The 26,683-nt window shown below is 47.1% G+C and overlaps 1 protein-coding gene across 9 annotated transcripts in view; it reads right to left on the bottom strand.

The window, feature by feature from the left end:
- LOC119390374 (putative RNA-binding protein EEED8.10) overlaps positions 1–26,683 on the bottom strand; it is a 77,809-nt gene that overhangs the window by 29,876 nt on the left and 21,250 nt on the right. For all 9 annotated transcript variants that reach the window (XM_049414758.1, XM_049414759.1, XM_049414761.1 and 6 more), the window contains exons 9-15: positions 25,956–26,123; positions 24,290–24,338; positions 19,180–19,223; positions 16,352–16,431; positions 15,580–15,685; positions 14,191–14,278; positions 4,584–4,724 (exon numbers count right to left, since the gene is read on the bottom strand). In XM_049414758.1, the coding sequence (XP_049270715.1) occupies positions 4,584–4,724; positions 14,191–14,278; positions 15,580–15,685; positions 16,352–16,431; positions 19,180–19,223; positions 24,290–24,338; positions 25,956–26,123 (676 nt within the window). The remainder of the gene's footprint in view (positions 1–4,583; positions 4,725–14,190; positions 14,279–15,579; positions 15,686–16,351; positions 16,432–19,179; positions 19,224–24,289; positions 24,339–25,955; positions 26,124–26,683) is intronic.

Here is a 26,683-nt window from a genome sequence, read left to right as displayed (position 1 = left end):
TTAATAACACTTGAACATTATCATAAGTGGGTCTGACTGTATATCGTCTGCGTTTGCGACATCTTAATTACAGTTTAAACCCGCAATAACGAAATCGGCGGGGAAAGCACAAAATTTCGCTCTTGCGGGAATTTCGTTGGCGCGAGAATGCGGCAGAAAAGACATGTAGTTTCCAAAAAACACATTTTATTTCCAAAAGTCAGTAAGTTTGCTTTGGCGGGCCCTACCATGCAGCAATTTCATGCCTCTCGATCGGGAATCTCGTTTGCCACGGCACAAAGTTCGCCGCATGCACTGGTCAGTGACGGTGGCACTGCGTTGTCACCAGTACAGTCATCAAGTGCGCCTACAGGCGAACCTTCTTCCGGCACCGCTGGATCAGCGCAGAATCGTGGACAGCGAGCTGAACGCAACGCCGAATTCTTCGGCGATGTCTATTTTTTTCCTGCCCTTTTCCACCTCACTGATGATTGCAACCTTATCTTCCAGTGTGATGAACTTCCACTTTTTCGTTGGAGGCGGCAACTTCGCAGGCAGCGAAATCGGACGAAGCTATCGCAACACACAGTTCACGTTGCACTAAGCGACCAAGCAAACGCTCCACAAATGGCTCCACACACGCGACCATGTGCGCGCAAAGCCGACAAAGCCAAGCACAGAGCCAAGCCAACGAACAAAATTCCATGAGGAATGTGGATTTCGCTACGTAGTACGCGATAATGAGCAGGTGTTTCGGCAAGCCATCATCATCATCATTGTCGCCAGCTTTATGTTTTTTGTAAACAATGATGGCGGCTGCTTCTCAAGTGCACCGTAGCGATAGTTTTGCACAATTTAAGTGTAGCATGAATGCATTTCAGCAGTTTTCGTATGTAGTTAATGTTGCGAGAGTACAGTAAAACCTCGGTAATTTGTACTCGGTTAACTGGGAATCCCGGATAATTTGTATTATTTGCGCGGTCCCAAATTTTTACATTTAAATTTAACCGGATAATTGGTGCGGCCATTCTGCGACTTCCCGGTTAATTGGCACACTTGGCCGCGACTTCCAAGATATGCAAAGGGTGTTGCGAATCTTGGAGGCTGTAACTAAAACATGCATTTTTTTTTTTTGATGTACGGATCTCGAAGGCCATGTTTTTTTTTTACCGGAAATACGTCGTAGACGCCATGTTTTAGCAATTGCCAGGCGGCGATGCGTGCGGTTGCGATCATGATCATCATCATCTCAACAGCGATGTTAGCCACTCTAGCGAAGTGAATGTTTTGTGGAGTCTTTGTGCCATTTGGATGTCGGCTGGCGAGCATTGTGCGATTCGGTGCGACTGCTCCATTTGTCTCCTGTCTCCGCTTGAGTGTCTTCATGGAGGCAGGTGGAGGCCACCGTTATTCGACGGTGTTTTGAGCACGCCGGTTTTGTGAAAGAAGAGGCAACCTCCGCTGAGTTTGCTGTCACCGCTGTCACTTGCCCGTTTGATGAAGAAGGGGAGACTCTCTGTGCTCGATGTGAGGCTTTGCACGCGGACGAGGAGTGCACTCCAATCGGATTCTCAGAGTACGCAAATGTCGAGTGCACAGTGCAGACGTGTTACGCCGACATCGACAGCGAGATAGCTGCGAGATCGACCGATTCGGCCTCTAATGTTGACAGCGATGACGAGCCCTCCCGAGCACCCCCTTTGGCGGATGTCATCGATGCCTTGAGTGTTGTGCGCAGCTTCGTCGAGTGCAACGGCGGCGAGGCTGAGATGCTGCGCCTCATTGACAGGCTGGAAAATATGACTTTCAGTGCTGGGAACTACCGAACGCGTCAGTCACGCATGGAGGAATTTTTCTCCAAGTAGGCTGACTTGCCACAATAAAGGTGTGACTTCTGTACATCACGTTTTCTGGCTGATTTCTTTGATTTCGCGTTGTTTCGGATAATTGGGAATCCCGCTTAATTGGGATATTTTTCTCGGTCCCGAGGCCTTCGAATTAACGAGGTTTTACTGTAGATCATTTGCGCACTCGTGTTTCAAAAATTTCGTTAATGAGGGACTACGGTATGAATATATCTTTCGTAGTCGCGAGTTACGAAATGCATTGACTCCTATGGGCGTTCGCCGGTGCGCCGAAAATATTTCGTTGCGGTGAGAATTTCGTTACCTCGGGATTTCGTTATGGTGGGTTTCGACTGTACTGTCATTACAGCAATGTAAGAATGACATTACTTGATTAACAGTAACCATAACATGCTACTTCCCTGCTACTGAACAAGATTTGTTGCTGGGCTAGTTGGTTCATAGTTTTAAATAGTGGACAGTGCGGATTCAACACAGGACAAGCGCTACTACGAACTGCTTGTCCTGTGCTTCAGTGTTCTTTCTTTGTCCTCTGTCGAATCCATGCTATCCAGTAGAACCTCGTTGATGCATTCCCGCTTACTACGATTTCCCAGCTCCTACTCTCGCAATCACGAAAACTAAACATAACCCAATAGAGCTATGTGTAATATGTTCCGGTTAATATGTTCTCGTAAATGGGATTATTTGGCAGCAACTTCCACAGCGCAGAAAACTACAGTCGTATGATACGTTCTGCAGCCGGAAACTCATTCAGGTGTGCAAAAAAAGCCCTCTCGTGTACTTGTGAAGCGCTAAGTGGCAGACTGCCGCCGCTCGGCAATGGCGCCTTCCCCGCAGTGCCTAATTTCCTCCCTCCGTGCTGTCTCTGCTATGCTCAGTTGTCCCCTCCGTGTCTTCTCCGAATTACTTGAGCGTCCTCTCCATGTCTTCTCCTAATTGCTCGATCGCCCCTCAGCCATTGCTTCAGCTCTCTGCAACCACGCACTGTCCTGAAGACAGGCGGCCAACGCTGGGCGTCGAAATATTCAAACGTCTTTAAAAAAATATGTCTTTTCTGTAGCACTTAACACAATGTCGCTGAGCACTGCAAATGCTTTGTCCACAGCACGGTACTTTGCTATGCACTCGCTCCAGACACTTTTGTTCAGACACCATGACTACAACAGCCGGGAGAACACTTGGAACTACAATGCGGCACGAAGAATGGATGCTGTCGTTCCTCCAGTCCACCACGGTTCGGTATGAGATGTACGAAAACGTGCAAGACGCACATGCCGCTGCCGCTACACAACACGCCACGCACCACGTAACCATAGCAACGCCGCCATTGTGCCCTGTGAATATAACCTATAAGACGTCATTTCCTCCGCACTTTTTCTCCCAGAGTGCGTTTATCATCGGGTTTCTCCGCCCATCGCGCGGCACACTTCCAGTTGGTGTTCGTTTTTCTCTGGCTGGACAGTTCTGCTTACCCGCAGGTCGCCAGAATTTGCCAGGACAAATTTGTTCTGCAAGATTTCTGGCTATCAGGTGTAAAAAGAGACGATGCGCGCTTGGGGACTTCACCTTCGGTTGCCATTACGCCTGGCGTTATCTTCTAAAGCACGTATCAACGAGGTTCTACTGTCTTTAAGACTATGCCATGCGCCTAACTCTAACACTTGTAACTGCCCTTGCTCTGACTGTAACACTAGTAACTAGGGGTGTGTGAATATTCGAAATTTCGAATATTTTTCGAATAGGGTTTGCTATTCAATTTGATTCGCACTGGAATTTTACTATTCGAACTACCCAAAAACAAATACAGTCAACGTCCGATTGAAAGTGACCCTTTCAGATTATCAATATGCTTCACCTCATTACACTCTCATATTGCGGCAAAGCTGCCTTTCAAGCTCCGTTACGGTCGAACTTCGCCAAAACACAGTCAACGTCCGATTGGAAAAGGTTCCTAGATTTTCAACATGCTTCACCTCAACACACCCTGGCATTGCGGCAAAGCTGCCTTTCAAGCTCTGCTACGGTTGCAAATGTATTAACTCAAGAAAACGCTGGTTCCAACATGGAGATGAAAGATGTGGAAGAGGTGAGGGCTCAATTAATGCTGTTTTGGACCTGGAACTTGGGCAGGAAGTCTGAAAAATCGGAAGCCGAAGCTTTTTAGCATCCAAAATTTCAGACGTTCTTATATATCGACGTCTACGAGGCAGATTTGGAACTCTGGACTTGAAGGGAGCACACCCTTGTCCGCCACATCACTTGGGCTTCCACAGAAGTTGAAAGAGGAGGAGAGGCTGAGGAAATGACATCTTTGCCTATCACGTGCAAAGTGCTGTCGGCAACACTTTGCTTGCACCAAATCATGTACATAAGTAGAATTCGGCCTCTACATTGCCTCATTCTTGATAAGACAACTATGAAACACCACCCCGCCAGTGCTTCATCAACCTAACGAAAAGAAACACTTTCATGTTGCTATCTCACAAGAATATGCTTAGGAATCCTTTCTAACTTTTTTTTTCTGCAATTTCGCTTCGAAGTATTCGAAAAATATTCTAGAAATATTCGAGAAATATTCGAAAAATATTTGATTCGATTCGCACTCACACTTCAATATTCGAATTCGCTTCGCACTCGAAATTTTGCTATTCGCACCGCTCTACTTGTAACTTTTTGCTGGTAACATGTACACGACTGGTTGTTAGGCAGCCAAGAGCAATGCAGGCTCGGACTAACCTCCGACAATCACGGTCAGGACGTGTGGCCGCTCGGCAACGATGGCTGCAGATGATTCCATGGCCGGAGTCGACACGAGCTCGCAGCCACTGAGGTCAAGTAGTCTTAGGTCACGGCACAGTTCCACCATTGCCAGCACACCTGCAAAACACGTCGCCATTAAGCTGTGCATGATGCAACACTCATTCAGCTTTGCGCACGTAGTGCAACACTGATGTCGACCAACTACCCACTGTATCGGTAGCGGAGAAATACCACCAACTGGTGCGCACAAGGAACGTGGACACATGTATCAATCATCTTTTTAGAACCTGTGGCCTGGGACAACTGCACTGCTGGATTTGACTCGTGCATTGTGCGAATCAAATCCTTGCACTTGACTCGTGCAATGCGTGAGTCAAGTGGAGAGACATGGACATCGAGCTGGCCAATCTTTACATCAGTCCAGCGGCAACACAAATGCAAATGAGAGACTTCGTTGCCCTGCTTTTCACTCAACAGCAAACGGATGAGTGTAATTCAAAAAAAAAAAATTATATAATGCTATGCAATATGACCATTAGAAAACATGAACGGCCATTAACATGTCAACAGTAACTGTATTATAGTGAAACCTCATTAATTTGAGTTGCAAGGGGTCAGAACTTTGAATCCAATCTAATGACAGCCCCTTTAAATAGAGCACCCGATCACATCAGCAGCATTCCTGAAAGGAGAGTGTGCTGTAGCTTTGAAAAAGACTGAGAAGAGAGCTGTTATTAAATGGGATTGTATCAATGGCTACGACAAATTCATATGCCCACCGGCAACTTCACATTACTGGAAGCCGATCTCAAGGGCCATGCTTTTGTGTGCTGTAAGTGCCAAAGCGATATCAGCAGGAAAAACCCCGTGGAGGCCATATTTGAACGCAACTATTGGTGGCGACTGCCATCAGGGCATCGCAATTTGAGACTCGAATGTCTGTGCGCATGACATTAGTGCCCGTGTGCAGGTACAGGAGAGAAAATAGTATGCCCCAATTAAGTGGTATGCACTAAACAACTGCACCTTAACGCCCAGCCAATAAATACCATAAAATGCTGAGCAAGCGCCCCTCCCCCTGCAGTGAAGGATAATCCGACCAGATTTGGAGGGGGGTTCCTGCTAAGTCCCGGACCGAAATTCAAGATGGTGGCGGGAGAGTCACTAAAAATAAAAAATGCCCATCCATGTTTCTAATGAAAGGCTTTATTTATTTACTGTTTTTATTCCCCCTCGTCACTGCCAAACCGTTAAAGCAACGACCGGTTTGACCAATATACGACCGGCCACATGACAACGGAATTTCATAAACAACGTTAGATACGCATTCAGTGTACTGTAACATGGTAGGGCGCAGACAAGAACGCCAGCGAAAGAAGAAGACGAAGACGGTTGTTGTTGGTGCTCGCGCTTGCTCGGCTTGGACCGCTGATCGCTTCAGCTGCTGCAATCTTCTAATAAACGCGTTACTGTCTCAACGTTAAACGCATACCATCAAGTGGTGGAGGTGCTGGTTCTGTTCTCCATCCTGTCCCGGTGTTCCAAGAGAGCGGGACCCCGTCATTTTCAGCGGTACCGATGAGCAAGACGTCGAGGACTGGCTCTCTTCTTATGAACGAGTGAGTGTCAACAACAGGTGGGATGACAACGACAAACTTGGCCGAGTCCACTTCTACCTGAGAGGAGTAGCGGAACTCTAGTTGAACAACCACGAGGCTGAGATTTCCAACTGGGCCTCTTTCAAAACGACCTTCGCGGACGTATTCGGCCGACCAACCGTGCGCAAGCTCCGCGCAGAACAGCGCTTGCGTGATCGCGCCCAACTGGCTGGCGAGTGCTTCACTTCGTATATTGAGGACGTCGTAGGCCTCTGCCGCCGCTTCAACCCTGTCATGTCCGAAGCCGATAAAGTCAAGCACATCTTGAAGGGAATTGAGGACGATGCGTTCCACATGCTTGTGGCGAAAAACCCTGAAACATTCGCAGACGTCATTCAGCACTGCCAGAGCTACGATGAGTTGCGAAAGCAGCGCATTTCCACGCGACGTCCTAGTTCGGACATGACCAGCACGTCAGCAGCGACCGTTGGCGCAATATCTTCGGACCCGGCGGTCCTGACACAGCAGATTCAGCAGTTTATCCGAGAGGAAGTGGCTCGCCAATTGTCTCTTGCGCCCTTTCTCCCAGGCAATACTCATGGGCTCACTTCATCGCTGCGACAAACCATCGAAGAGCAAGTCTCAGAGGCACTACCACCCACGTACCAGCCACCGCCTGTATCCGCGCCCCTCACCTACGCCGACGTCGCGAGAAGGCAGCCACATGCGCTGCCGCCCATCGCGGACACTGCTCCCCAAACAAACGCATTTTACGCAACGCGGGCGCCGGCAGGCCTGCACGTTCCTCTTTATCGCCGTCCTGCAACGCCTTCCAATAACCCTTGGCGCACATCGGATAACCGGCCAATCTGCTACTACTGTTGTCTACCCGGCCATGTTGAACGGTTCTGTCGCCGGCGCGTCCCCCGTCCAGGTACCATCGAGGACAGCTACAGCTACGTCCGCCCAGAGCCACCACAGTCAATGCCTCCACACGCTACTTCAGACACCTTTTCATCGAACCGCCGCGCCTTCAACCCACGTCGATCGCCCTCCCCGCGGCGACGTTCGCTTTCACCTATGGTTCGTCGACCACCACCCGCTCAAACGGAAAACTGACCATCGCAGTTCCGGAGGCAAGAACTGCGCCGCTGTCGAACTCTACAAGGCCTCGTTCTCTACCTGCCAACGAAATTTCTGTGTGCGTTGATGGTGTTGCCATGCAAGCATTAGTCGATACTGGAGCTGCTGTATCTGTATTGAGTGAAGCAATGTGCCGCAAGTTAAAAAAAATTACTATTCCGCTTTCTGGCGTCTCCCTGCGCACGGCAACCGCGGATCACGTAAAGCCTTCTATGACGTGCACGGCTCGGCTACTCATTCAGGACGTTCTCTATGTGGTCGAATTCGTTGTCTTTTCGCAGTGCTCGCACGACGTCATATTAGGCTGGGACTTCCTTTCCACACATCATGCCGTTGTTGACTGTGCCCATGCCGAGCTAGAATTATCAGCGATCGCCGAAGAAGTCGATTCTTGCAAGTCTTCTTTTTCTCGTGTCCTCGTCGCCGCGGACACGGACATCCCACCTTTGTCTTCTGTTCTTGTGCCGATCTCCTGCGACTATGCTCCCTTCTCTAGCGCCATGTTCACGCCATCAGCAGACTTTGCCTCTCGCAAGAACTTCATTCTTCCCTTTGCTCTTCTCACGATCGTCGACTCTTGCGCAACCATTTATGTGACGAACCTGCTTTCGGTCCCCGCCACATTATTTCGCGGAGAATGTATAGGCCGACTTGAGGACATTGATTTTGTTTGCGCCAGTCAAATGCCCGATCGCACGACAAGCCTCCAGGTCGACAGTGTCAATTCCGTTACCACGGCCGACGCATCCTCCCTGGACGTCTTCCTTCCATCAATTGATTCGGAACTTCCTGTTGCTCAACGGACCCAACTTTTGAAGCTCCTCGACCGCTTTCGGACGTCTTTCGACTACAAGCAACCCACTTTGGGCCGAACATCTGCAATCGTTCATCATATTGACACCGGTACCCATGCACCCCTGCGCCAGCGTCCGTACCGGGTCTCTCACGCTGAACGCCGAGTTATTGACGACCAGGTGACCGATATGCTTAATCGTGGCGTCATACAGCCGTCCCACAGCCCTTGGGCCTCCCCTGTGGTGCTCGTTAAAAAGAAGGACGGTAGCATCCGATTCTGTGTTGATTATAGGCGCCTTAACAAGATCACGCGCAAAGATGTTTATCCGCTCCCCAGAATCGACGACGCTCTCGACTGTTTGCAAGGGGCAGAGTTCTTTTCATCACTGGATCTTCGATCGGGTTACTGGCAGGTACCTATGGATGAAGCTGATCGCCCCAAAACTGCGTTCGTGACTCCCGACGGCTTGTACGAATTTAACGTGATGCCGTTCGGCCTTTGCAACGCCCCTGCCACTTTCGAGCGTCTTATGGACAACACACTTCGAGGTCTCAAGTGGCAGACGTGCCTTTGCTATCTGGACGACGTCGTCGTTTTTTCAAAGGACTTCGATACCCATATTCTGCGCCTCGCAAGTGTCCTAGAATGCCTCACACATGCTGGGCTCCAACTGAATTTGAAAAAGTGCCATTTTGCCGCCCGGAAGCTCACCATCTTGGGGCATGTTGTCAGCAAGTACGGTGTTCTACCCGACCCCGCGAAGCTCCGCGCCGTCGCCGAGTTTCCCAAGCCGTCAACACTGAAAGAACTCCGGAGCTTCATAGGCCTATGCTCGTATTTTCGGCGATTCGTCCGTAATTTCGCCTCCATAATGGCTCCTTTAACACGCCTCCTTGCTGACAGCCAAGGTGTCACAGCATGGTCTTCCGCTTGCGACGACGCATTCGCGAAATTACGTCATCTACTGACATCACCACCGATTCTTCGTCACTTTGACCCAGATGCCCCTACCGAAATCCACACGGATGCCAGTGGAGTCGGCCTTGGCGCTATTCTTGCTCAACGCAAATCTGGCTTCGACGAGTACGTCGTTTCTTACGCCAGCCGCACTCTCACCAGAGCTGAAGAGAATTATTCGGTCACAGAAAAGGAATGTCTAGCCATCGTGTGGGCAATCACGAAATTTCGACCTTACGTATATGGCCGCCCATTTGATGTTGTGACTGATCACCATGCCCTCTGCTGGTTATCGTCACTCAAAGACCCATCTGGTCGTCTAGCTCGTTGGGCGTTACGTCTCCAAGACTACGACATCCGTGTCGTCTACAGGTCAGGCCGCCGACATTCAGATGCCGACGCTCTTTCCCGCTCTCCTCTTCCCCATGAATACGGAACTGCGTCTGTTTCCAGCTACGATTCTGCGTCACTTACATACGCTGACATGCCATCTGAGCAGCGCCAGGACCCTTGGATAGTCTATCATGGAGTTCCTGTCTCGGCCATCACCACCTACCGCCACTCGTTCGCTGCGACGCACAGCTCGACATTTCACCGTACGCGACGGGCTCCTGTACCGCCGCAACTACCTATCTGAGGGCCGCAAATGGCTGCTGGTGATTCCTCGCCAGCTACGGGCCGATATCTGCGCCTCCTTTCACGCGGATCCCCAGTGCGGCCACGCCGGCGTAATAAAAACGTATGCACGCCTCCGGCTGCGGTACTACTGGCGTGGAATGTACCGCTTTGTCCGACAGTACGTACGCTCGTGCTCCAAGTGTCAACGCCGGAAGAGCCCAGCGCACACAGTCACTGGACCACTACAGCCGTTGCCTTGTCCCTCCCGGCCCTTTGATCGCATCGGCATAGACCTGTATGGCCCCCTTCCCTACACACCTGACGGGAACCGCTGGGTGATTGTCGCTATTGATCACCTGACACGCTATGCTGAAACTGCAGCGCTGCCAGAGGCCACATCACGTGAAGTCGGCTTATTCATTCTTCAAAAACTCGTTCTTCGCCACGGCGCACCTCACGAGCTACTCAGCGACCGCGGACGTACGTTCCTTTCTGAAGCCGTGCAAGCCCTCCTTCGTGAATGCAACGTTGTGCATCGGACAACCAGCGCGTACCATCCCCAAACCAACGGAATGACTGAGCGCTTTAACCGCACACTGGGCGACATGCTGTCCATGTACGTGTCCGCTGACCACACCAACTGGGACCGCATACTACCCTTTGTTACGTACGCCTACAATAGCGCCACTCAGTCTACGACAGGATTCTCTCCATTCTTCCTTCTTTACGGCCGTGAACCTTCCTCGTTTATGGATACCATTCTTCTGTACCGCCCGGACGCTTCAGAATCCACGACTTTATCTGAAGTCGCCAATTATGCCGAGGAATGCAGACAACTCGCGCGTTCTTTAACCGCCCAAGACCAAGCGCGCCAGAAGGACCGTCACGACGTAAACCTGCCTACTCCGTCATATTCGCCTGGAACGTTGGTGTGGCTTCGCGTTCCCTCCTCTGCTCCTGGCCTTTCCACAAAGCTACTGCCTAAGTACGAAGGCCCCTACCGCGTCCTACGTCAAACATCCCCAGTCAACTATATTATTGAGCCTGTTCAATCATCTACGAACCGCCGTCGTCGCGGCCGCGAGACTGTTCACGTCGATCGACTGAAGCCGCACTATGACCCACCAGTTGTACCTGTTCCTTAGGTCGCCAGGATGGCTCCTTTTCCGCGGGGGAGTGATTTGTAACATGGTAGGGCGCAGACAAGAACGCCAGCGAAAGAAGAAGACGAAGACGGTTGTTGTTGGTGCTCGCGCTTGCTCGGCTTGGACCGCTGATCGCTTCAGCTGCTGCAATCTTCTAATAAACGCGTTACTGTCTCAACGTTAAACGCATACCATCAGTACTCATTCTTGTGGTTCTTTTTTACACAAGCGATGCTCATCTTAAAAAAGAGAAGTGGCCACGGTGGAGGGTGGGGAGGGGAGGGGCGCTTGCTCGGTCATTGGCACTTATTTCAGATCTCCCGAAAAAGGGAGGGGGGGGGCGCTTGCTTGGCATTTTACGGTAGAGTTCAATGGTGGTTCGGTGGGGGGAATCTTCATGGCTACATTTTAACCGCAACTACAGTAGACTCCCGTTAAGACGAACTCGAAGGGACCGCGGTCATCTGTTCGTCTTATCAGGAGTTTGGCTTATCAGAAGTGCCCCCAAAAAGAGAGATGTTAACATGCCAAGTGCATCCAAATATGTTACTTGAGAACACTGAATAGAGTAGACTTGCAATGGGGGCAAACAGACAAGAAAAAGCATTTATTTGGCTCATCTAGATAAAAATTATGCCTTCAAGCAGAGTATTTACACGAATCATACAAGCACCTGATTTCGCGGGTTCAAAAATAAAAAATTTCATGAAGATACCGCTACCACATTTTAATGATAAAACTGTAGCACGTTCCTATGTTGACGATTAAGAGAGAGAGAGAGAAGTAGAATTTTCCTTCAAATGTAAATTTATTGTCCTGGCAGTTCCTTTTCTTCTGTGAGCCTGTTTTTCTGGCTCTAAGATCACTTCTGGATACACCTCGGTCGCGTGCTGTTGCCTTGACAAAGTCATGATACGTTGAGTTGCTTAAGAAAGTCTGCAAGGTTTTCTTCAAGGTCCGGATATCTTCCCGGTTTAGGCCCGTAGTAACTTTTCCTGATCGATGTGCAGCTGAAGATATCCCATTGCGCTACTCATGGTCACAAGCCTCGCGAAAAAGACAGGACGCAGCTATATTCAGTGTACAAAATAGTAGGGATGGGCGAATATTCGGGCGTTTCGAATATTGAAGTATTCGAATTCGCTTCGATGCGAATTTATATTATTCGAAATTTCAAAGTATTCGAAATGAACGAATATACGCGTTTGACCGCACATAACCCCCTGTAAAGATGGTTTCACTGCAGCGTCGAGTTGCTGTGCCGTGAAACCATCTGTCCAGGGGGGAATCTGCACTGCCGCGAAGCCACACTTCAAGATTAAATGTACATATTTGTACATGGTTGTACATATTTGTACATGTAATGTACATAGTTTAAAAGCATGTTATATGGGCTTACATGCGCCAAGTAAAGTAACTTTTTAACTTGTAACGTATTGTACCACTTATAACTGGCACCCTACTGCTATTCAAATCTTGATACTTTCTTCCACTTCATTTCAAACCAAAAAAGTGACATTCACTCATACCTAGTTTGAATTCTTAAAGGAGTCCTGACACAAAAATTTTCGCCCCGCGTTTTTTTGCTGCAATGTGTTGCTGGGGGCCTGTTAGTCATAACACGGCAAATCGTTTGCTGCAGCGCGCGACAGATAATTAATTACAAGCTCCTCATTACCGACACAGCCTCAGTTTCGGTTTGACAGAGCTCCAGAAACGACAAGCCGCCGGGTGCAACTATCACCACCTAGCGAGTGAAACGCTCGGTCACGTGAACACACAGAACAGTGACGCATTTCCGCGCGGTCTGTCGTCGTCGGGCTCATCGTCGTCTGATGGCGACGATTTTCTTGCGGCGGGGATGGAAGGAATTTTCGACGTGGCGAATCACTTCAGGTTTGACCCGCTGGCGAGGAGTGATTCGTCGGGAAGCGCGTCAAAACAGAAATGGCGGCTACGACGTCATCATAACTTGTACCGGCTGCAACGTTACGTAGGGGAAGTAGGGGGGTCACCTCGGGTCACCTCCGAGGGTGTCAATGCACCAGGTGCGGCCTATAATGCTGGATCGCACTCGCGAACTTCAAAGTTCATATAAAATACCTTCCAAGCTTTATTCGCTGTCGATATTTTGCAGATGGTACACGCACCTACACGGGAATTGATCCAGCAGGCTATCTCGGCCGCAAAATTTTGTGTCAGTACCCTTTAAAAATATTGTGCAAGGGTCATGACGAAAATGCTGATTTTTCTTAATAATATGTGGTAAATACTATACGAACTATTCGATTCGAAACTATTCGACCAAGTCATTATTCGCTTCGGATTCGCTTCGAACGTCAAATTTACTATTCGCCCATCCCTACAAAATAGCCTTCCCTTGTCGTGCACTTCCATAGTCAAAATGGCTCATCACAATTTGCACTTCACAGGGAACAGATAATACAGCACACACAAACCAATGCAAACTGACCACAAAATGTGCTCGGCCGCCATTGTATGATGGCGATGACAATGCACCTGACCCCTCTGACGGGAGTGCGTGGTTTCTGCACAGACAATTTTTGTTCCCATTGTCGCTTTTTCTTTATTTTTTCCCTTCACTTCCCTTGCGTTTGCCCCTCTGACCATGCCCCTCTGACAACAGCGGAGGGGCCCCAAGCTCTTTTGTTTTGTTCACCTTTGTACTCCAGCTGGGAAACTGAAGAACGGGGAGGGGGGGATCCAAAAGGACGCAATGGCTAGGGGGTTCCAGTTGTAAATCCCCCTACTCTTTTTGTTGCTTTCTTTGCTGATAAAGCCCCGCACATCCACCACCCACAGGCTGGGGGTGAGGGAGATACCGACTTTATCCGCTGACCCCACCAAGACTGCAGTGTTCGTTTCACAGAATCGCCAGCGTTGTCGATCACTGCGAAAGTTCGTCTTAACAGAAGAGTACAGTTGGGCGGTTCGTCTTAAACGAATTTTTTTTGCATTGAGTCTATGGGAAACCAAACAAACGGTTCTCTGTTGTTCGGCATAAGCGAGAATTCGTCTTAACGGGAGTTCACTGTACTCATTAAACAGGTATGTATGAATGAGGTTTGGCAGTACTGTATTGAACTCAATGGGCGTCAGAAAAAAACTCCTCCAAGCATTGCACATAGTCCCCGGTCATAGAGCACTTGTCAGTTTTGAGGACACCGCATGTTACACTGGAGTCAGCTGGTGGTAACATAGCAAGTGCCAATCGCTCCAAACATGGCTACCACGGCTTTGGCATTGACGGAACTGATAGCAACCTTGATGAACACAATGACGAGAACAGAAAAGGGGACACCAACCTGGATTATCGAGTAGTGTGCAGCCACGAGCTTCCAGTGACTGCAGGAGACCATGGCACGCGAGATTGTGCATGCCTGCATCAGTGATCTGACAAGGCGGGAGAGATGAATATTCAAAAATGGCACACAAAGATAAGCAGGAAGCATTGTTGCAACCCGTATATTCAAAGTAGACACTCATTAAACAGAACCTGAAGGGACCAGCAAAATATGTTCCATTTAACAGAACTTCCATTTACCGTTCACCGAGAGGGGAGCAGAATTCAAATTCAGAACAAATCTTATATTAGAGGCAGATGTTCCATTTAAGCAGCAGTTCCGTTCAAGAGATCTTCTGTTTACTGAGAGTCTACTGTATTTAATTGTCAGCTTTAATAGGACACAAAATAGAAAAACGATTTTTTTTGTTAGTAAATTACAATTTCACAAAGCTGAAAGCACCACTCGTACCGCGAGAAGATTCGTAAGCGAGGAAACGTGCAAAGAGAAAACATAGCTGGCGGTGCCACCTTGAAGTACCCGCACCAGCTCTCCACGACATCACAGATATGTAATCGTTTGTCGCTAAAAAATTATTTACGATGTATTCTAAGCAATACATAGTCTTAACGTAACAGGTTTCAAGAAATTTCATTGAACCAGTGTGGCCAAAACATGCAGAAAGGCTTTGAAATTTGTGAGGTCATACCAATGTTTAAGCTGCTGTATTTTCGACGCGAAATTCAAACATGATGCTTTGATATTCAGCTCCTGTTCTAATAAGTAAACTTTTTTTTTCAAAAAGTATAATAAACTTCTGCACTATGTCTGACACTCCACTTGCGCGAGGACACTGTTTACAATGCGCGGTGCTCAAACTGCTGTAGGGCTGGCCTGCAATACGTTGCGATTCACGTGTTAGTGGCTGGAAAGGAGAAATTACACACTGCTTATCTCCTTTATCTACGCATTATCACGAGTTTCTCATCAGAAGCAATGAACTTTGAAACATACATGCCCAACTGTTATAACGCAGGCCACATGCAAACAAAGTGGCTCCGATGCATTGGTTAGGCCAAGTGAAACTCTCTGTACGCTTTATCAAGAGCGCATTGATGAAGAAGCGGGCAAAGAAGAGGGTGTCGTGGCAGCATGGAAAGACTGCCCGGTTTTTGGAGCAAGACCAAGGACATTTGAGGAGAAAAACATTCTGTTCCAATCTAAGCAGCCGAAACAGCAAACTCTGGCAGAGTTGGCTCAGGCTGCACTTGTATGAACGCAGCAAATAGGTGCAAAGGGCGGTATTGGACTATTGGGCTCACTGCGTTGCCTGCAGGCCTCACAAATGCTCAGCTGATGTGAGCGTCAACGCATGTGGTGCAGCGCATGCACTAAAAAAAAGAAACCTACCTTCACTACGTAGTTGATCTTCAGCTCCCTCAGTTCACGGCACTTTGCCACGTGCCTCATTGCCTCATCCGTGATGCCCTTATCACAGTTCGAAAGGTTCAGGAACCTGCGTAAATGCCAAGAACCTTAACTATGCGTACAGTCAAACCTCTATTTCATGCAGCATTCGATATGAGAAAGTAACTGCAATTCTCCACATGAAATCCTCGCAAAGACACACATTTTAAGCTCATTTTAACGAAGTAAAATTGTCACGTCAACGGAAAAACAAAGTACCTAAATTTGTCTCCGAAAACAAGAAATACCTGAGCTTTCACGCCAACTGCATCGCTTTCCGTGAAAAAAAAAAAAAGTAATATTGGCAATAATGACGGACAATGTAACGAAGTAAGTTTGACGGCCCCTTCAACATTCTTATAATGAGGCTTAACTGAACAAGAATAAAAAGTTTGCGCAAAACACTCAACGATTTCTGTTATTTCGACAAAATGCTGTGCATTGTAACCAGATTTCAAAAACAGACAAACCTGCATGCGTACATCTTGTATCTTACATACTCAGCTTCAGATTTCCCATAAGCTGACCCCACCTCAGAAAAATCCTGCATCCACCTCCGACAACATGTCAGTGACAAAATAATCTCTTCACAAGCGCAGCACTAGATTAAAACAAATTTTTAAAGGTCTTTGCAAAAATCCAGAGAGAACATCTACAAGGCACGTGATTAAAACAAGGTCGGGTGTCGCACATCACGCATGTAGCGCTCACTAACCTGAGCTTGGTGCAGCCGGTGCAAATGGGGGCCAAGGCCGCATCGTCAACAGATCCATTACTGTTCAAGTCCAGGGACTCCTAGAATTTCACCGAAACAGAAAGAAAATAAGCAACGTTGTACATCCTTCACATGCTACTCCGTTGTTTTTCATACATTGCACTTTTACATCAAAGCCTTATCTTTCAATTCTGTTTGTACGACAGCTCAAACACTGCAGCCTCCTATCCATTTATACCTGCCCAATTGTCAGATCGTTCAAAAAATTGCCTGCCTAAAACGTCAGGTCATTTCAACTCGCCCTCGGGTCTCAGCAAAGTTACTGCCCCAGATTTCATGCGATACAGAAATGACGGTTGCACATTTCGCTAGTACATAAAGGCATGCTGATGTAGTAAGCATTTGTTTGTAGTTTTCTCGATATTCAATATTTTGATGCTCGGCTAATTTCGACGTTTCTTTTTGCCTGGCCACATAAAGTCTGAATTACTGAGATTTCACATTTTGAACACTTTCCTGTCCGCCTACGCTCATCGGTAGCCTACTATCGACGATTCCAAATTCAAGTTTCATGGGTTTGAAGCACGCCTGGATGAATAGTAGCGCCATCCAGTGTGTAAAATAAACACTGCTCTTGCCATTTCCCTTGCTTGTTTTATTTTTTTGGGTTTCTTAAAGCGCCACCAAAGTTAGCTGCCGCAGTTCCCAACATGGTGTCGAAGCCGTGTATGGAGACTATGTCGACATTGCACATTTCTACAGCGTACGGAACATCTGCGCATGAAATTCTTGATAGCGGCAGCATCAGTAACCCACATGACAACTTTGATTTGCCAGATTTCTGTAACATTGACAGCAAAAGGGCAACAAACCAGCACGAAACATAAGGAGGTACCCCCCAGCAAGTGTAGTTTTCCTCCCCGGATCGTTTCACTGATGCCTTGCGCTTATCTCAAGATCTCTGGCGTGTTGAAGACGTCAAAATTTTTAACCGCCACGTTTCGGCATCACCTGCCAGTTACCGAATGGCAAGTTTTATTTTTTTGCGAAGAGACGGCCAGTTGTCGACCTTCGAGCTGTGCCATCGATCGTACTCTGGAGTGCCACGGCGCGGGTTTGCAAAAGTCGCTCATTTCTTCCTGCTGAACACAGAAGGTTGAATATTGCTGATATATTGCACGAATCTCTGTTTTACAAAATGCATATTCTAAAATTTTTTTATGATGCATACTTACAAAGATACATTGGCATTTCTGTATGTGTCCTGCAGTTTTCTTGCAAATTTTTTACATAACTAGTTTTTTTCCCAATACTATGCTGAATATGTATGTTTACCGATAGTAATACTGGTGGAAAGAGAATTCCTTCCTTTATCACTCGTTACTATTCACTTTAGTACGCCGCATGCTTTATTTGAAAATGTGAATTTATTGAAATCTTACGACCTTTCGCACAATAAACACTTGAGAAGCTTTCAAGAAAAACAAGAATTAGGTTTCTCAAACATGTCATTTTTTATTCGAGGCCAGTTATTGCTTTTCAGTGGAACTGGATAAAGATCTAATTTTTTCTGCACTATGATTTTCCATGCTTGTACATTCTTAAAATATTGAAAAAAAAAAAAAAGTTAACTATATAGGGTGGTGACATACCTTAAGCTGAAGACGACGGACAAACTAACAAAGACGAGCGCAACATTAGTGCTCGTCCTTGTTACTTTGTTATCTTTAGCTTAGCGCTGTAGCTCTCAAGTACTATTTGCTGTCGCATACAGGAATGGCTTTTAGCAGCTAAAAAGTACCGTATTTACTCGATTCTACCGCGCCCTCGATTGTAACGCGCACCTGTTTTCCGCGACCAAAAAGAAAAGAAAAAACGTAAAACATCGATTCATCGCGCACCCATTTTTCGTGAGAGAAATGAACAAAAGTACGTAGGAGTCCACCTTCGCACATTCAGAAGAACAGGTATTTGGGTTTTAAAGAACTAAAGTTTCAAAAAAAGAAAACACAAAGTCAAACGGCGGGCCTTGCCGCTGAAACTGTCACCACCAAGGCGGCGATACGAGTCACGTAATGGATCAGTCTTCGTCGCTGTCGGACAACTCCTTGTCGCTGTCGACGCTCTTCGAGTTCGGCAAACCGGCCCTGCTTTTGTCCACAGAAACTTTTTTGTGAAGCTTTGCTGTAAAACAATCTTCTGCTTCTGTTAGCGCCAGTCTCGCACGCACGTTTCGGCAACTCCGAACGACCGCGATGCGGCCCGATTTCCGTCCGTCTCTGCACATGTAACAACTTTTCTTTGAAATGCGACATCGTGGTGCACTCGTCAAGTATTTGGAGGGGGCACTTCCATGCCGCCGATGCGAATGCAGAACAAGATGACAAACTCCTCAGCACACGTACGAACTGAAACAATGACAGAAATGGCCGAGGCGCGTAGGAGGCGGCCATTTTGAAATGCCGATGGCAATACGATAACAGTTTTTTCGTTACTCGATTCTAACGCGCATGCGATTTTACGACTCGTTTTGCCGAAAAAAAGGTGCGCGTTAGATTTGAGTAAATACGGTATGTGCCAATAACTTTCTCCGTAGTCTGTTCACCGAAGCACCAGCACAATTTCTTGCACCTCCTCATTCACTTGAATTCCACTGCAACGGCCTCAATAAGCATTCTAGATCAAAGTACTCAACACTCGCTCAGCCATTGACATGATGCACAACACTAAAACATCAGCAGTAAAACGGTAGCCCCAACACATGCATGAATCTGCAAACAATTCGGCCAAGGAAGAAAAAAAGTGTAAAACGTCAAAGTGGTATTTACCAGATGGCGCAAATTGCCAATGGCCTTGATACCATTGCTGGTAGCTGGAAAAAAAAAAAAACACACTATGTACTTGGAGACCTCCGAAGGGATACTCTGGGAGACGCATTCATCGACTGAACAACAGAGCAGAGTAGAATAACGGAAGAGACCAGAGGACCTAGCTTATCAGTGTAAGTAGCTAGCTTCTGGTAGCAATGTGGCTAACTCTGCTAGTTTGTAATCCATACTGAATATTGTTTCTGCACTGTTTACATGCAACTGGGTGATAGCGATGGCAAGAGATAAAACTTAATAGACAGGCTGGTGTTCTAAGGAGACTGAAAAGTGCAGCCTGCATGGAAACATTAAATCAGTGTTTAAGGGATACGAATAACACATTCATGAAGTAGTGCAGGCCGCGTCATCTCGTAACAAAGAAGTCAGCTACGATACGCGTAACTACAAATAGAACTATTTTTGTATTTATTTGCCGGCGCAGAGAAGTCTGAAGAAGCAAACATTGGCGTATCTATTTTTACTCTTTTGTAACAGCAATAGTGCAAGCCAAACATTTTCTAGGCCAATAAAGTTGAAGTAAATGTCCCGAGAGAGTGCTGCTCCCAGTGCCGATGTTGATCAAACAAATGGGTCAGGTGACCCTTTCTTGCACCCCGTTTCAAAGATGATGCCAATAAAGATTACCATCATCATCATCTCCTATGTACAGTAATATACCTCGTTAACTTGAAGTAGTAAAAACCAGAAAAAATTTCGAGTTAAGCAGATTTTCGAGATAAGCAATGTTGCGCAAATTCTATTGAGAAGTCCAGTTCTATCTAAAAATGTTATCACTACTGACCAGTTTCTTAACAGGAGCACCTAACTGGCTCTTTGTAAAGGATTTAAAGAAAAATGACCTACCAGAGCTATCTTTTTGGCACTGCTCTTTTGTTTAGTGCAGAAAGACCGACTAGGGCTGATCTGCCTCTCAGTACACTTGCACCTAGCAAAGCTTTCTAGAGTTGCTACACATCGCATGTGGCAATCATCCGCGCCGCTGCACTTCTGCATCAAGCGAAGCATGTTTCTTGTTTTGGCTGATGTTGTAACCGCTTAAGGGGGGAGGTGGCATTGAAAAAAAACTTTTTTGTTTGTTGACCTAGAGCAATGAAATTTGGCATGCATACTAATAAGTGTCTTGTATAGGGAAATATGCAGTTTCATCATGATACCTTGAGTAGTTCTCAAGTTACATCATGCTACATGGTCCAATTATATGGTCTGCTTGTGGAAAGCCTAGCGCTGTAACAAAACATGCCAGGAAGCTGCAAATGGTGTTGATCTTTACTCAAAAGAAGACTACAGGGTATGACACTCTCAGAATTGTTTAGTAAATTCTCTTTTTTTTTTAGAGATCATCATGGCTGCTGACACACATTGTCAGAAACAGTGTCATGGACAAATCATCATCTAGAAAAATAACTGGGCCATAAACAAGAAATTGAAGAATGTCATACCCACAAGCAGTGTTCAGGGATTCAGGAAAAAGAAACAGAATCAAAATCGGTCCAGTCATTCCCGTGCTACTCTTTCCACGAGCAATGCACAATGTCCAAAACACACTTGTGAGAAAAAGCCTATCAAAGTTTTCGAAGTTGTTTACATTTGTTAGAAGGCACCAGCACTGTAGTCCTTGGTGTTCTTGTGTAGAGGCAACCTTTTGCGTCTCTGCCCTTTCACTTCATGCATGTGCGATGACTTCCTTGCTCGCTGAGCGTCTTTTTAGCAGCCCTGTGGAGGGTAAGGGCCCCAGGTTGCACACCCATTGCAGCACAAATCTTGGTGTAAGCTTGAAAGTTGCCTGCATTGTACCTCGCAACTGCCTCATGGACTGCTACGTCCACAGTGAAGTGGGAGGCATGCTGCTGCTTAGAAATTAGTGACCAAATCACCGAGTGATGGCTTTCAGAGGCATTTTGTGTCTTGTTGCCACTGCAACGAGCCTGCAGTTGAGGGTCAGACAGGCGTTGGTACACTGGCCGCAACGCTTCAACAACTTTGTTGGGCAGGTTATACGTGTGTGGAAGTTGTGGCTTCCCCTCTGCCTCTGCTGCACGGTGCCTGCACCAGCTGCGGGCACCGGAAGGACAGAGCTCTTGATGAGGTTCTGCATCTGTCGATGAAACATTATGAAAGGTGGCCATCACTGCTTTCTTCATATCTTCGACGTCCGTGTTGCTTCGCAGTGCTAGGCCATTATAGCTGGTGAGCCTTTTGATCAAGTCCTGCGTCAGGCCAATGTTGTCACGGATAGCCATGCCATAACAACTAGTCAGTCTTTTAATCAGGTCTTCAGTCAGGCTGCCCCATCCTCCTAGTCTATCCTTCTTGCTTCTTGACACATGTGTTGGAGAGCTGTACCCATCCTCTCTTTGACATGATTTATACAGTCTTCTTTAGCCAGTGGAATAAATCTGTATGTTCTTTCTTCAGAGTGAGGGAAGTATCACTGTCTTCATCACAAACAATGCATGCGTACCGGAGGTCATTCTTTCCAGTGACCTTCTGTATAAAATTAAGGTGGGGGACGTGGCATTTTCCTTCGTAGGTTTTGATGAAAATTGGCACAGTTATTGCAAACATTTCTGAGATCAAATATCTGAGCAGTTTATTCAATAACGCGAGTTGGTCAGATATAAATTCAACTCCCTGCTTCACACACGCCACGCTCATTTGCAAACCCCGCCTGTGATGCCTTCCTTCATCCACTCGGTCGCGGAAACGGTAATTTGCGAGGCATTCGTTATTTTCGAAGATTCATCAGAGCTAGCGGGGATACCAAGCACGAATCCAAACGTGCCTAAATTGCGTCACCAGCGCTTTCTTTCAAGCCGATGTACTCGGCCGCGGGGTCCGGGAAGTCGGCGCACGATATGCTGGCTGGCGGCATTCGGTGACAATGCACAATGCTCCTAGCCGCGGCGACGAAACATCGGCGCACATAACGTGCTTGGTCTCGCATTTTGCGGCGCCGACGCGCGAAATCGCTAGCCGCTGTTCCGAGCGGTCAATGCGCGACGAGCTTGGCCGGGAGGTCCGCTGCCGATTCGTAAAATGTCCATCCGCACTTTCGAGGAGCCAGCGGACGATGCGATTTGCTGCTTGTGACGAAGCACAGTGCGGCTTGTCCGCTAGCGCGATGTCCTTGCCCGCAAAGTTCGGATTCGTCTCGTAAACCAGCGCCGTGAGCGGAGTTAGGCCTAGCCACGACTCCGAGCAGTAAGCTCGGTCGCGGTGTGCGTGGCCGCGGTGCCCGATGTTTCAAAGCAAGTCATGTTCGATCGCGAGTACAAAGAGTAGTAGCGCGAAGTTATTCGTCTCGGAATACGAAGTGCTGACAAGCTGAACTTCTACCCGAGACGCGCATCTGCGATGTTCGCGACGAGCGCGGCACGCTATCGTCTATCGTACACTGATGACTGCGCTTCCGCTTGCAGCTGTCAAACTACAGGGTAATCATATTCTAAATTATCGTCGACCCGTGCACACAGGACGAGTGAACGCGTCACTAAGTAGCGCGATTTTCGACAGTCGTAACATCAGGTAACATCGCGACGCGTAAGCAGCAGACGGCTGTCCTCTCGGAGCGAGCATCGGACCAATGACGAGGCGTGCTGGAGCAACATGGCGGACGCGGCCAATTGGAGGCCTCGAAACGACCTTCAGAGATTTGCTTTTTGTGCGCTTGTTTTCAAAGGGAGGAGCCAGCTGAGGCGGGGAATTTGAAAACGAAGAAATGCTCTTTACGGCGAGCTCAAAATGGCGGCGCCCGGTTGTGCCGTTGCGGAGCAAGACTTTTTTGAAAACCACCGTTTTTTTGCGATCTCCACAATAATTTTCGCCAACTCAGCACGTGCAACAAATTTTTTAAAGCACTTCTAGGTGGTTTTCAGTGAAGATATTTTGGAATCAGATAGAAAAAGGGCTACAGAAACTGAAAATGTGATTTTCAAAAAATCGATTTTTTTGCCATTTTGCGCGATACGAAAGCCGCGTCCCCCCTTAAGTAGCTGCGTCGACACTGCCTTGATCACCTTGCGTTACGCCACGTTGTTTCACTTAAATGGTCAAGCCAGCCGACGTTGCAGGCAAGATCAGTGTAGCCTACCGCTAAGTCCAGAGAATCGGCCTTTTCTGTCAATGTTGTGACTGGAAGGGAATTCTCGCACGATGCAACCACACAATCAGTGCCATTTTGACGTCCGGAAACTTCGAGCCTCGAATCCGCTTCTTTGATTAGGGCTACCTTTCTTTGCAGCATCAGTGACTTGCTTTGCTTTGGCAGCGTTATCCTCACCACATCGCACAGCCGACGAAAAAATCCATGCGACCTGTCTTGCGTAAATAAAATGCCGAAATCACATCTTTTACGATAAACAAAACGACGTGTGCAACCCGTACTATTTTGCAGGGCCTGCCTCTGTGCACGTCTATGGCGTCGCATGACGTGACACAGGGTTGCTTGACAAAGTTGTTATGCCGTTAGGTTCTGACTTCACTTTCGGGAACAGTGTCCACTTCGTCATAAACGTGGCAGCCTCACGTGAACCTTGCGAAACGTACGACATTTTGCCGCTAGTATTTCGTGAAACGGTTCGGCGGTGAAATTTCTGTTCCACTCTCAGTCAAGATTTCGAGATAACCGAAAGTGGGCACGGAAATACTTGGAGATAAAAGGCAATAAATACATTGCACCTATGGGAAATCGTCTGGCACCGCGGAAAATTTCGACTTAGCTGATTTTTCGAGATATGCGAGTTCGAGTTGAGGTATTGCCGTATTCCCAAAGCATATTTTGTACTACATATGGCATTTTGCAAACTGCAATACATGTATAGGCACCAATGGCTTTAAACACAGAACTTCTGTAAATTAGAACATATAAATGTTGGTAAAAAAAAGAAAGGAAACGAGCTGCTGACGTGTGTCATCTCGGCAAGTACATGCCCCATGCAGGCAATGAATTCATAAATAAAAGCAGCTTCAGTGAACATCAATGAAGGCTCACTGAGCAGTATTTGAATTTGCACCAGTAAAAGCTATTTGCAAGATAGAGAGTTCTGCTCACCGTGATAAAGTGACCTTGCCAATGCCAGGGTCTTCAGTGTCCTCATGTTCTAATGAGACAACCAAAATTATGCACAGTATCAGATTGCCGGTAGCACAAAGCATTTCTATCATACGGAATCGTATGTAATTTCACAACAATTTGGGCAACTGCAACGATATGGACAGTGCTAAGCAAGCTCTAAAACACTGGCCACATGGAGCTCAGGGTATTTACAGTAAAGCTTGCTAATTGTGTGTCATGTTGTTGGTTCGTTTGTGAGGCATTGTAAGTGGATGCACCAGAACCTGCACCAGACTACGCCAAGTGGAAAATACAAAGGAAAGGAGCTGCCTACCGTTGCAAGCTCACACTGCTGTTCACAATGAAGGGTACTCTTGCACAACCTTATCCAAATAGTATGAAGCCTTCAGTTGTCTCCCCGAAAAAACTCACAGTCGCCATCCAAAGTAAGGCAAAAACTCTGATGGATTAACAGCCATCCCATAGGAGCAATGTATTTCTATGCGGTTGTTAATCCAATCGAGTTTTCAACTTGCTTTGGATAACACTGCCCCATAAAAGGGTATCGCTCTTATGGGACGTTGGCCAGAAAAAGTGCTATCCCTAAAAATTGTAACACGTGCAACCATATCAACAAGATTCTACTGCGCGTGCACACTACAAGTGTAGCAATGTGGGCTTGTAGTGTGCATCTTGAAAGGAATCAGCTTAGCGCTGGTAAAGACGAGGACAACAAGGCAGAGACACTGGACACATAGCGACCATGTGCCCAGTGTCCCTTCCTTGTTGCCCTCGCCTTTACCAAGCTACTGCCTTTCAAGTTACACACTACAAGCAAACTTTGATAGACCCAATATGGATGTGACAAATTATCGGTTATAACGGCGTAAATGAAGAGAAGTGTTGCCATTAACAAAGTATTACGAATATGCGCTATAACGAATTATAACGACTATCAGTCATTGTCAAAAAGAAAGGAAGGAAGGAAAAAAGGCTTGTGAAGCGATTGGTGTAGTTCTGAGCCCTGTGCTAAATGCAGCTCCACTATGGCGAAACCTAATGAAGTGCGTTGCACGTACACCCAGCGATTCCCGTTCATAGAGTTCCCACTGCTCCGTTTACCAAACCACCGATGTCAATGTTTGAGGCAAGCATGTAGGGTTTCTCCGGCACAAGTAGAATTTTGTTAGGAAGATTCGCAATGCCCATGTGCGACATGTGTGCTACTTTTTTGCTGCACTTTATTGACTTCCTGATCGTTACAGCAGTTGAGACGTGTGCCATCTGCAGCGAGTTCAGTCAGGTTGTTTCCCCTTCAGACGTAGCGACGAAGGTGCCGGAGGAGTGCCGGCGGGAGGAGCAACCGGGCACTTGGTGAGGCTCTTGCGCAGCGCGCATGTCAGCCACATGTTTCCGAAGCATTTTTAGCGATTTTAATTAATTATTGCGATTACTTCTTCGTTATTTCTGTTCATTATATTATTTTTTACTTTTTTCCTTTATTTTAACCTGGTTTTGAGCATTGCTAGCCTAGTTTTAGGCCTGTACTGACCACTTGATTTTGAGCGGGATCACGCCACATAATATCTAAGGATGGACGACAAGCCGGGCCCCTAAAGTGCTACGCACTAAAAACAAGCAATTTGGCGAGTCTTAACGGCACCTGGCAAATAGATTGAAGATCGTGGTCCGCAATCGTGTAGCAGTCATAAAGTACGAGCTCGGTGAGGGAACTGCACTTGGTGGCGATCCTCGAGATACCCCTCGGTGTGAGCCCTGAACAGCCGCGCAGAACCAGGCGGCGCAGCCCCAGTCCATCGATGTTGAAGCACTGAACAGAAAACGCACATGCATGTGCAGTCCAATATAAGAGCCACATGTTTAGTGCAAGTTACACACAATAAATTTTGATAGTAAATGCATGCAGCAAACCCCAGTGATTCACCGTGAACAATACATTCATAAAAAGTGAAGCGCTCTAGACAGGAGATTAGATCCTGGTTTATTTTAAACAAACCAAAATACGGGGTTTTGTCTTGATGCTTACACTTTCCACAAATTTCAGGAAATCATTATTACATCACAGCTGATGTAGCAATAGCTAACAGAAAACTTGAGATAAGCGTTGCTTTGAATAGCTAAACTTGACTAGACTTCAGACAAAAGGAAATTGAATGTTCATGTTATTAAAACACCACAGCTGGTATGAGAAATTCCCAGTAGCATATTCCAAACCTAAACTGGGCTGAATAAATCTGCTTAACTTGGAGTCTAGAACGTTCTGCACAGTCACTAAGTGCACACCTGCTAAGCATGTACAGGCCTGTGCATTATGCATCACACCACACACAGAACTCTTAAAGGGGTGGTGCCATCAAATTTCGAGGGTAC

Source organism: Rhipicephalus sanguineus, chromosome 4, assembly GCF_013339695.2.
Source record: "Rhipicephalus sanguineus isolate Rsan-2018 chromosome 4, BIME_Rsan_1.4, whole genome shotgun sequence".
Taxonomy (NCBI): Eukaryota; Metazoa; Arthropoda; class Arachnida; order Ixodida; family Ixodidae; genus Rhipicephalus; species Rhipicephalus sanguineus.
Note: the sequence above shows the minus strand (reverse complement) of the source record. Positions and strands in the feature narration are given on the sequence as shown.